The following is a 12,060-nucleotide window of genomic DNA, read 5'->3' as shown; positions in this document are numbered from 1 at the left end:
TGGTCACTGCCCAGCGTTTCCCTCCATGCCCTTCCTGAGCCCTACGTCGTCTGTGGCTGCCGCTGACCGCCCATCTCCCCCGCTGGCCTGGCAGCCCACGAGGGCAAGGACCTGCCTGTCACATCCTCAGAGCGGCTCTGGACAGAGGGGCCTTCCGTGAGCACTGGTGGCGCAGTCACCCATCTCTCCCCCGCCACCTCTCAGGGCTGGCACGCGGCCACCTGAACTGAACGAAACCCGCCTGTCTCGTTTCTTTTTGGAGAGGTTCAAGTTTTGCATTCTACGTCTGCTCCAAGGACATCCAAGAGTCTCTGGGCGACCCCCCAGCGGGAGGCGCACTGCTGTCTGATGCAAGGGAAGGCAGAGTCAGCGAGCTCTGCCCTGGAAACCTTCGATGACGCAAAGTGAAGACAAAGGTGTGAGGACGAGACATTGGCTTTTCCCAGGCCAACTCCTACGCATCCTTCATGACCCAATTCAAAAACCCCAACTCTCTGCATGCCAGGGTGAGCCGCTAATGCCTCCTCCGTGTCCCTTCTGTCGCCAGTACCTCCTCCCACCACCACGCTCACACACCATCTCCACCCCAGACTGGGGTCAGGGATACCTTACAGGTAAGAGAACTAAGGCCCAAAGAGGGTTAAAACATCTAGTCCAAGGTCATATACCATCAAGTGGCAGCACTGGGGTCCATCCCAGGCCATCTGACCCCAGAGACCACTGCCGCCCGCTTGAGGGCTAAGCCTGGCTCTACTGGACCTTCCTGGTGGCCAGGAGGAGCCTGATGGATGTGGATGGACGAACGGACAGACAGATGAGCGGACGGACAGACAGCAGGCAGGTGGGAGGCACTTACTTCCCTCGTGGCTGGCCTTGACCCCCACACTGCTACAAGTTTCAACAAGACATGCTTACCAGCAGAGGAAGGACCCAGGTCCCCAACAAGGGCAGGCATTGGGGCTGAGCACCCCTCCCTCTCTCAATCTGGGAATCTGAGTTCAAGGACTCCCAGGCTCTGTCCAGCAGCCGGTGGCAGCCACATCTCCAACACGCTGAGCACTGGTGGGGCCTCTCCACAGGCAGGGGCACCCCCCAGGCTTAAGCCTCAGCCTCAGCTCCCACCCAGAGCCCCCAGGGATTCCAGCTGGCCCACGGAGTCCTCGAGGACAGTCCCAGACCCTCCATCTACTCCCACTCCCAGAAACCGACACCAAGCTAGACACACAGCAGGACTTCCCTTCCCTGGAAACTGGACCAGCCTCCAGAACGAAGGGGATTCAAGTCATGGTCACGATTTGAGAAATCAACTTTGCAAGGAACGGGCTCACCCGTCACATTTCTGAACCTGAGGGGCGGAGGGGATCAGTCGGCTGACCACATGAATTCGTGCCACAAACTTCATGAGGCTTATACGGCACCTGGCACTGTGGGCTCCGCAGCCACAAAGATCCAGAGCCAGCTCCGAGCCATGAGAGGGGGTGCCTGGAGCCAGCCCTGTCTTGAAAAAGACTCTGAGGTCTGAGGGCCCCACAGGAAGAGGAGCAGGGCTCATTCAGTGACGTCCACCGAGGCTCCGGCCGGCCACAGGGGCACAGCGGCACACTTCCGGCCGTGGACTCTGCCTGGCATCCTTCCTTCTATTTTCCAAATGAGGAAATCAAGACGAAGAGGGAAGAAGGAACGTGCTCCAAGTCACAAAGTCCATGTGGCAGACAAGACCCGGGCTGTGAGCATGCCACTGCCCAGGCCCACTGTCTGCAGGGGCATGGAGACCAGCTCTACGTTGCCGCTAAGGGGTGACGCCCCCTGTGATCCCAGCCTCGGGAGAAGGTGGGTCACACAGGACAGAGGGGTGGATGGCTCTGACCTTGTGCCCAGGAGACTGAGGGGAGGGAAGAGGAAGGCCCCGCTGCCCTTCCAGTCCTCACCCCTCCACTGGGCCCGGGATGGTGCGGTGGTGCTGCCTGCCAGGCCCGCCTTGCCACTGTCTGTGCCCAGAGTGACCTGGCACCCCTGACGAAGGCCCCGCCTCCCTGCCCTACACCTCGACCTTGATCCTGGGCAGAAAGTCCATGAAGGGGTGGGGTAGGGGCAGCTCCACCGCCTCCCGTGGACTCTGCTCACGGTCAGAGCTGTTCTCCTCCCTCCGGGTGGGGAGAGGGCGAGAAGCCATCCAATAGCCTTGCACTCACACAGGGGGCTCCCGGGCAAATGGCGCCTAAGCTGCCCACAGGGAGAGGCAGGGACCAAGGCAGGACCACAGGGCACTACAGGGACAGACCAAGGGGTATAGGAATAGGCGGTAGGGAAGGGCCCCAGCCGTTCCTCCCAGTAGTGGACACACCCTGGGAGCCAGGGCCCCGAGGTGGGGTACCGCACATGGGCGCCGGTAGGAGTCACACTCCAGACCTGGGCAGGAAGGAGAGGTGACATCAGGCCAGCTGGGGGCGGCCAGGCTGCAGCGAGGCCCACCCCAAGCCTGAGCTCCTCCCAGGGTTAATTATTCCCAGGCCAGCTGACCATAGCCCCATGCTCACAGGGGTCGCCACCAGCACAGACCTGGAAGCCAGCCAGCAAGGGGCAGGCCAGAGGAGCCTGGTCACGCAGTCAGACCCTTCAGAAACCCTCCAGGGAGGCCCCTACTTATGCCCGCTCGGGCATCCCTTCCCCATACCCTTGGCTGGAACCAGATCCCCCTGGAAAGAATCCATCCATTCTCTCTGCCTTGATTCCTTCCCCACTTCCCACCCAACAAACTCCTACTCATCCCTCAAAACCCAACTACATCACCTCCTCTGTGAAGCTTCCCTGACCTCCCCCAGGCAGTTTATGGGTGAGACAACTGAGGCCTAGTGAGGTGAATTTGCTAGCCCAGGGCCATACAGCCTGTGACTCAGAGGGGCATTCACTCATCGCATGGGGCAGCCTACCTCACCAGTTAGTTTTAGACATGAGAAAATCAGTGAGAGGTGCCTAATGAGGTGGGAGAGGCTACAGAGCCACATGACACTAGGTGGAGGCCTGGCCTCCATCCTGGGGACAGTGGGGTACCATGAAAGGTTCCAGGCAAGGAAGGTCAGTGCCCAAAGAGAGAAGGACTAGCCTGGCCTTGAGTGATAACCGTCATGGGGACTGACCCCACTCATCTGTGGCCCCTACTGCCTCTGCTCTGCCATGCCCCCAGGCCACCGCTTCCCCATTATAAGCTGCACATCCCGAAAGTGCTTCACCGCAACATGCCCAGTCCACATCCAGACCCAGACCCACCCTGGCCAGCTCAGAGCCCACGGCTTCCTGGACCCCAGCAACCCAGGCCCTACCCCAGCCCAAGTCCTGTCCCCTCAGCTGGGGAGGGCATAGAGCCATTTCCCAGGGAGCTGGTCCCCAGGGTGCCACCCTGACCAATGGCCAACAGCATATCAGAACAAAGCCAGGGTGCCAATAAGGCAAGGCAGAGGCTTTGACAGCCAGAGGGCCCCAGGGAAACTGAAGCCCACAGAGGGGAAGGGACCTGCCCAGGGCTACACAGCAGCCTGGTCAGAGAGCAGCCCCACCATGTAGAGAGCTGAGTTCGAGGGACGGCTCAGCACACACTGCAACCGCCACAGCCCATGCTATCACTGTGGCAGTCAATGACACTGCTGCCCAATGCCCAGTCCTATTTCTGAGGAGCAAATTGTCACCAAGGTGGTCCTCTGGACACCAGGCCTGGGTTGACAGGAAACCAGGAGCTGGATGCGGCCTGCCAGCCTCTCTCCAAGGTACCAGATACATCCTCCCCAAGCACAGGCACCGAAGCCACTGCTGACAGGCAGGAGAGGTGCTTCTGATCCCACTCTCTAAGTCAAGCGAGTCCTTCCTGCACACCTGTACTGGGTGCTGCAGGGATGCCCTCGCCTCAGAAGGGCCCTGCCCTCAGGAAGCCTGGGAAAAAAGAGGCTGGATGGGTGGCTGGCACGTGGAGAGCTCCCATCCGCCAGGCACCTGCACCAGCAGCGGCCTCAACGCCTAACACAGGCGTGGGATCACTCCACGGCCCTCAGGCGGGAGGAAACTGGGCAATAGTCAGGCACAGACCCAGCAGGCTTGCCAGCGGGAGCTGAATGTAGGCTCTGGGCACCAAGTCCAAAGCTGCAGCCCCACCCCAAGCCCTGTACCAAGAGGGCTGCTGGGCACCAAGGATGGCAGGTGGGCTCTCGCTGGGAAGGAAGGCTGAGCCTGCACAGGTGGAGAGGGAAGAGCAGGCAGAGGGAGTCCCGGCAGAGGCACAGGGCGGCCCAGGCCCGAGAGTGCCCGATTCAGAGGGGCTCGGACACAGCAGCTGTTGGGAGCCCACCCCAGCGACTCCAGCCACCTGTGCTGTCACTGCCTGACCTCTGCCCAGGGCCAGTGTGGACATTTAAGCTAAATTGGTCAATTACAGGATACTTAGATCCCTCCCCGGGGCTTCCCAGCCTCACTGCATTCTGGGCTGCAGCACCAGGAAGCCTGTTGAATCAGTAACCTCATTACAGCCGGCGGCCGCACCCGGGGTTGTCTTTGAACTCCGAGGGTTTATCCATGGCGGCTGGAGGATTTACACACGGCCTGGCCCAGGCCCAACTCACTCTCCCCTCCCCTCAGCGCCAGAGGCTCCAGACCCCGCACGCACGGCAGCAGTCTGCGCCGACACCCATCACCCCCAGCCCTGGCCCCGGGTACAGCTGGGGAAACCGAGGCCCAGCTGGAAATTACTATGGCTTAGACGGCCAACAGAGGTGCAGGGAGGCCAGGCACGGCCTCTGGGTCACCCCAGAGGTAGGACTGTGACCAAGGGCTTCCCGGCATCCCTCACCCCAGCAGTCAGTGCCTGGAAGAAGAGCTGGGGCTGAAGCCAATCATCAAAGACAGATGTGGGCTGTGCAGGACAGACCCCGTGGCAACTTCTCACACAGAGACCCTGAGAGGCTCTGATCCCCTGAAGGACCCCTCAATGTCCCACTCCCCAGCCCCAAAGTCTGGTCCCCTCCATGGTCTCAGCATCCCTGACCCGCCCCAAGAGGCCCGGCTGCTCTGCTCCCCCTGGACAGCCTGCCCCCCCACTTCATCCAGTGCCCGGGGAGTGCAGGGGGAGCTGGAGCCAGGGCCAGGGAAAAGGTGCCTCACCCATACCCATGCCCGGGAAAGACGACCCCCAGGCCAGCCCAGGGACCTGGCCTAAGCCTCCAGGAAGACGCTAGGAATCCTCCCCCCTTCCCAGGCTGCCATGCTGAGGAGCCCAGCCAGGGCAAGGGTGCAAGGCCATTCATAGGGGCCCCAAGGCCCACCTGAAACCAGTGAGCCACCTGGAGAGAGTCACTTCCTCCTTCCAGGCCTTGCCTGGCTGCCTCCAGACCACCCTCTGCACAGTACTGGTGGCCTCATTCCAGCCATGAGCACCACGCTGGGATCCCCCAGTCTCTGGGCACCCATGCACCTACGCCCGGCACACAGGCCCTACCCAGCCTCACCTCACACGTGAACCCCCTCCTGGTTCCAGCCCTGCAACCCCACCCTTGCGTCCTCACCCCCTTCACCCCCTCCAGGCCAGACCTTGCTGTCCCTACCTCTGGGCACCCCTCCCCCACCCCTCCTCCACAGGCAGCAGGACCAGGCCAGCACCCAGCGGGCGCTCCCTAAGCCACATGTGGACAAGCCCACCAGCAATCCCCGCCTCCCCAGCCAGGGTTGTCAAGGCTGTGCCAGGTCACCCTGGGAAGGCTGCAGCGGACGCCTGCATGCATGGGGTGGGCCACGTGTGCTGGGTTAGGACCTCAGAAAGAACTGTGCCCCTACCCTGCCCTGCCCTGGGAACCGGGGGTCCAATCTCACTCCGTCCACTCCCCCAGGTACCTCAGGAATTTGCTGCAGACAGTGCTGCCCTGGTGGCGTGAGGAGGTGGGCAAGCCACAGTTCCAGGCTGGGCCTCTGCTGCTCACCCAACTACAGCTTTCCACCTGGGAGTGGGGACTTCTCCTAGCCACCACCCCAAGCCAAGGACAACCCTGGAGTGAGGATCAAGGGGTCGCCACTCCTTAGAGGGCCTTCAACCAGCACAAGAGGCCAAGATGCCCAGTCCCAGGGCACAGAGCTGGCATGGTGAGACCTCAGCCCTCCACCAGGGTCCCCACTGAACAAAAACCTCACTCACTCGGGCCAAGACCAGCAATGGGGCTCCTGGGAACCAGCATGGGGCACAGACCCAGCCTGGCCGGTGAGCAGCCTCTGAGGATGCTGAGAGGAAGGAGGACCTGGGGCAGCAGAGCCCCCACCCTGGGGACAGGTCCTCCCAGCTGGAGCTCAAGGCGGCCCCCGCTAGTCAAGTGCCGGAGAAAAAGCAGGCCCCACAGCGGGACACAAAGGCTGGCCCACAGACCTCACCCAGGGTTCAGCGTCCCCATCCACTAAGTGGGCTTGTCTCTGTGACACCTCCACAAGGTCCCAAAAATAAAGTCCCTGGCACGCAGCAGACGCCCGCTGCAGCCATCGGCACCTTCGTGGGGGCAGGGTGAGTCCTGGACAAGTTGGGGAGATTTAGAAAAAAAGGAGGCCAACAAACCCAGCAGGGAGCACCGTGCTCCTTGGGGGACCCCATGAGGCCTGGCTCACTCACGGGCATGCCAGGACACGGGCCAGCGGCCAGCAGCGCCAGGTGAGAGCCTGTGACTCTGTGTGTGTGCAACAGTGAGCGTGCACACACCCAAGCCCTGCACGCGGTCCGCACCCGCTCTCCCCACAGCGGCCGGGCCAATTTTCCTTAGCTGCTTTCTGCTCCATTTCACGCTCATTCAGCTGCTGAGCTAGACAATTGCTTTGTAATTCTAGGGCGCAATTTCCCTGTCTGTGAGGCGCTGGGGCACAACTGCTCAGAACATCTCGCACCAGGCTCGGGTGGGTGTGCAAACCGTGGTCCCTCGCCCCACCTGTCTTCTTGGGACCCTGAGGAGGGTCCCTGGAGCGGCATAGGGGCTGGTCCCAAGGACCCAGCAGCAGCAAGCGCTCTCCTGTGGCAGGCCTATATCCACAGAAAGGGCTACCTCAGTGTCCCCGATGTCCTCTATTCCTGAGTCTGTTCCTCCACACCTGACAGCCCCCAGCGACCATCATGGCCTGTTCTGGTCCAGCGCTGGAAACCTGGCCCCACCTGACCCAGGCAGGAGGCACAGAGAGGACCTAGCCACAGGCTAGGGGAAACACCCCACAAACAGACTCCCCGAACTCCCAGCCAGCCTACAACACACCAGGCTGCCTTCTCCAGTGTTTGGAAGAGCCAATGAGTATGTCCATTTTTCAGATGGACAGCCAAAGCCCCAAGAGGCCAAAGAGCAGACCAGGCAGGCAGCGAGGACAGAAGGCCCAACCCCAGGTGGCCTGACCACCCGCCCAGCAATGGGACACCACCTGTCAGAACCTCTTCCTGGGAAGGTGCTGATCCCTGCAAAACCACCACCACCTCCATCCTGCAGGTAACAAAGGCCCTGAATGGGAGGGGGCAGAGGAGAGGAAGGAAGGATGAAAGACAGAGCTGCATCCTATAAAATGGAAACATACAGGCAGGTGGGCAAGGTGCAGGGGGAGGAGGGTGACCCCTCTACCCACACCACAGCACCCCGAAACTGATCAGCTTAAGAATCTCAGGACAAAGGTCTGGAAGGTGACCCCCAAATGGACACCAGCCCCCAACAGCCACAAGCCAGCCCCCCAGGCCCTTGTGGCCCTAGACCCCAGCCTCATCCCTAGCCCAGCAAATGGCCAATTCCTATGAAAACACACCAGTTAACGGGCCAATCCAAGGCCCTGGCCACCAAAGCCAGCTAAAAAATACAAACTCAAGCCTGGCAGAGAAGGGAAAGAGGGGCAGGTCTTGGCTTGCAAAGCCCGGGTCCCAGGGACAGTGTCCCAGCCCTGAGCCAGCTGGGGGTTGGGGAGGGCCTCTGCCCTGTGTCTGCTGGGACAGCTGTGCCCTCTTCTCCAGAGGACAGGCATTGCTCACCACTCGAGGTCCCAGCCCTGAAACATTTGACCCATGGCAAAACCAAACGTCACCCAAGAAAGGAAACTCCCCAGGCAGCCTCCACTGGCACTGGGTGGACCTGTAAGGCTTTCACCCCCCCACCCCACACCACCTTCCATGCAGCTGAGGTCTGTCCCACCCTCTCCTGATGCCAGAGCCCCCTGCCACATGCACGACCAGCCCCCAGGGGCAGAGGGGGCACACCCCTGAGTACCGCCTGTTCCCACAGTAATTCCACAGCAAATCCTGCAGGCACCCTTTCCCAGGGGAGGAAACAAAAACCAGTGACAGCGACCTCCTGCACAGCCACGGGGGAAATGGGGCAGGGGCCAAGAGAGGGCAGTCAGAGGGGCCTCCTGGTGGAGGCGAGCCCCCCACAGGCCCTGAAGGACAGGCACAGCTGGAAGAACCACCAGGTGCTGGCAGAGCCGGGAGCCAGTCACAGCAGCTGCCCGTGTGACCAGGGCTGCCGGCTCAACCTGCACCCCACACCCCAAGGGACTCAGAGCACCCGCCCCCCACCAGCCCTTCCTAGGGGCCCAGCTCGTCCCATCCACATCTGGGCAGAGGGTCACAGCTGCATGCTCGGGTCCAGGCCCAGCAGCCAGCCCTAGGCAAGGTTGGAGGCTAGCAAGCCAGGGCCACCATCGGACTGGGCCATTTTTCTCTCCCTGACACCTCCCCAGTCAACAAACAGGGCCCCTCCAGAGTTTACCAAAACAAACACCCTGCCGTCGGGCAGCGCCCGCGCTAAAAGACGCCCTCGTCAGGCCCGAGCGGGACTCCAAGCCCAGCCTCCTGAGAGTCACATGACCCTGTTATTTCGGGAGGCCCCGGAATGTGCTCTATTTTGGGTCCCAAGGGCTCTGATGTTACCAGAAGCCCCTCACACAGGCTGCAAGCTCACCCAGGCCCCCAAGTGCCCCAACTCCAAGAGTGGTCAGCGGGCCTACAGCTTTGCCACCGAGTCTCTCCACAGGCGCATGGGGTCTGGTGTGGTCTGAGACCTTTGGACTCTGTAGACTCCGCCTGAGTCCCACCATTCAGGATAAGGTCAGCCGGGGCCTTCTCCCCGGCAGGCGTGGGAGCGCGGCCAGCCCCGGGCAGCAGGGCCAGGAAGCTGGGGCTGCCTCTGGCGAGTCCCTCGGCCTTGCTTTCCTTCCAGGTCTGGACGCTGGACTCATCCCTGCCCTCACTGAGCGGCTCGGTGGACACCGACTGGGACAGTCCACCAAGCCCACCAAGCCCAGCGGCAGTGAATGCTGGGAGGAGGAAGCCCTCTCTACCCCAGACCCCAAAAGCGGCTGGGCAGCTGTAAGGGGTGGCCGAGTCTCCCCAGCAGCTCCAGGTCTGACCGGTCGGCCAGCCGGGCCAAGACAAGCCAGGCCCTCCACCACTCACCCCGAGGAGGGATTAGGCTGTGTTGACAAAAGGGCTTAGACAAGTAGCCGCTTAAATGGACCTTCGACTGCTCTGGACTTCAGAGCTGGTCACAAGCTTAGAAAAAAAATAAAATGTAATCAGAGCCCAGGGCTCTCTGCTCAGCCCTGGGGCGTGGGCTGCCTGGGAGGCCATGGGCCGGTCGGGAGAGCTGCTGCTCGAGAACAGAAGACTCCTAGCTTCCTTGTGGCAGGGGAGTGCCCAGGGAGATCCCTGGGGCAGTGGCTCGGAGGCACGACCTCTCCTCCTCACAGGGACTCCAGCAAGCCACCACGGCTACTGGGCACCCCTTGCTCCCTCGCCCTACATCCACCAACTCCGTGGACTATCCCTGTCCCACCCAGAGCATTAGAAACAGGGACCTGTTCGGTTCTCAGTACTCAGCTGAAGTGCAACCAGCCAGGCCCCTGCCACATCCAGGGGCCAGACACTGAGCTGAGCATTCTTGTTCCAGAGGAATCGTCTGGGAGAGCCTAGCTCTGTGTGTGTGGATGTGTGTGTGCACATGTGTGAGTGCAAAGCTTTAATAGGGAAAGGCAGCCCCAGCCCACTCCACACTGCAGTCGGTCACAGACAGCGCAGCATTCCCTCCTGCCTCACACTCGGCAGTACCACGAGCTGGGGGTGCCAATCCCAAATCCACCACCTTGTATCCTGGGGGCTCAGCCTCTCCCAGCCAGTTTTCTCATCTGCAAAATGGGCATGAGCGCCCACCCCTGGAGGCTGAGCCCTGGAGCTCATTCAAGGCCTCGAGCCCACCACTCCATCATGACAGAGGCAGGGAGTAAGCGTTAGGTCTGACAAACCTGGAACCCACCGCCTGCCCCGCTCACGGGGCAGCACACCTGCCTGTGAGTAGCAGAGGTACTCAGACTCTCACCCTCACATCCAGGAGGGGCTAGGTCCATGCTGGCTCCCCTTGATGCCCCATCTCACTAAACATCCCTGCAGCTACATTGGCTTCTGAGCACCTCCTGGGGTGGCCAAGCTGCACCCCAGGCTGCAGGGAGGGTGGGCAGGAGGGGCTACGGATGGCGGGGGCTTCATTCATAATCAGCTGTTTCGATTTCCATTCAGCACAAATCCTTCACCCGGCCTGACAGCCTGGCTGCCGTCCCACCACCAAATTAATATCCTTCCCGGAGCTAATTTATAAAGTCTCCCCCTTCTCACTAGCTTCCAAACCCTTGGGAGGGCAATGGGTGGGGGCCCCAGCCATGCCCTCTCCCCCTTCTCGGTAGGTCTGGGCCTGGAGTTGGCGGGCAGTCTGGGATAGGAAACTACCGGGCGGGATGGCAGGAGGAGGAGGGAAACTGACCCTACGCGCCTCTGCGCTGTCCTGCTCACAAATGGAGAGCCAGCCTGGTAGAACACCCGGGGGTGCCAGAGTGAGGGGCCCCATTTCTGGGATGGGGCCTTCCCAGGTCTGACGTTCTGTTCATACAGCCCCGGGGGACCCTGCCCACCCGGGCGTGGGCTGCTTTGGGGATAACAGGGTCCCAGTCTGTTTCCTGGGCGGACACACACCCAAGGGCCAGCGGCCTGCTGGAAGCCGCAGCCCGACGGGCGGGCGGCGCAGAGGCCGCTCGGGGCCCAGCGCGCCGTCCCGGTCCCCAGGCCGGGGAGGCCGGAGCCGCGGAGCGCAGAAGTCGCTCCTCCCGCTCCGGCCGGGTTCCTGTGCGGCGCGGCTGCAGCTGGGCGCCGGGGCGCAGGCGGCCGCCGGTGACCGGGAGACCCCTCCTCGTCCCGGGCGAACCTGCCACCCGCCCCCCGGCCCCGCCGACCGCCCGCTGCCCAGCCCCGCCCGGGCCCCGCGAAAAGTTGCCCCGGGTCGACCCCCGCCCTGGGCCCGGCGCGCGAACTCACGCGAAGGTCGGCGAGGGGTCCGAGCGGGGCCCGGGCCGGCGACCCCCGCGCGCGCCGCCAACGCGCCCCCGGCCCCCTCCCGCCCGCCGGCCCCCGGCCCCCGGCCCCCGGCCCCGTCCCCGCCCGGCCCGGCGAGCACTCACCGAGCGGCAGGAAATGTTTGGTGTCCATGTCTGCGACTAACTCATGCCCGGCCGGCGGCGCAGGCAGCGGGCGGCGGGCGCGGCGGCCCCCGGCGCGGCCGGCCCGGGCCCGGGCGGCGGGGAGCCGGCGGCGGCGGTGGCGGCGGCGGCGCGCGGAGGCCGCGGCGCGGCGAGTTGTTGCAAAAGTCGCCCAACAATGTAAACTACTTGTGTCTGCGCGCCGCCGCCGCGCGCGCCCGGCCCGCGCCCCCGCCGCCGCGCGCCCGCGCCCCGCTCCGACCGCGGCGCTGCGGCGCCGGCGGGGGGGTGGCGGGGGGCCCGCGACGGGCGCTGACTCGGCGCAGCGCCGCCGCCACCGCTCGGCCCGCGCCCCGCCCGCCCAGCCCCGCCCGGAGCGCGCCCCCCTCCGCCGCCGCCGCCCCGCGATCGCCGCCCGCCCGGCCGCCGAGTTGAGAGCGCCGTGCAAACTTGCGAGTTCGCCTCCGCCAGGGGTTCCCGGGAGCCGGGAGGAGGCGGCGTGGGAGGGGGCGGGGCGCAGAGGGAGCGGGGCGGGGGCGGGGGCGGGAGCAGAACTCCCTC

General features: G+C 63.4%; 1 protein-coding gene across 1 annotated transcript in view; it reads right to left on the bottom strand.

Annotated features, from left to right (window-relative positions):
• RXRA (retinoid X receptor alpha) overlaps positions 1-11,686 on the bottom strand; it is a 115,261-nt gene extending 103,575 nt beyond the window's left edge. Inside the window, exon 1 of the mRNA XM_055349842.2 lies at positions 11,482-11,686. Coding sequence (XP_055205817.2) covers positions 11,482-11,509 — 28 coding nt within the window. The 5' untranslated portion in view covers positions 11,510-11,686. The remainder of the gene's footprint in view (positions 1-11,481) is intronic.
• Between the last annotated feature and the right edge of the window lie 374 nt (positions 11,687-12,060).

The sequence above is a fragment of the Gorilla gorilla genome, chromosome 13 (genome assembly GCF_029281585.2).
Source record: "Gorilla gorilla gorilla isolate KB3781 chromosome 13, NHGRI_mGorGor1-v2.1_pri, whole genome shotgun sequence".
NCBI classification, from domain to species: domain Eukaryota; kingdom Metazoa; phylum Chordata; class Mammalia; order Primates; family Hominidae; genus Gorilla; species Gorilla gorilla.
Note: the sequence above shows the minus strand (reverse complement) of the source record. Positions and strands in the feature narration are given on the sequence as shown.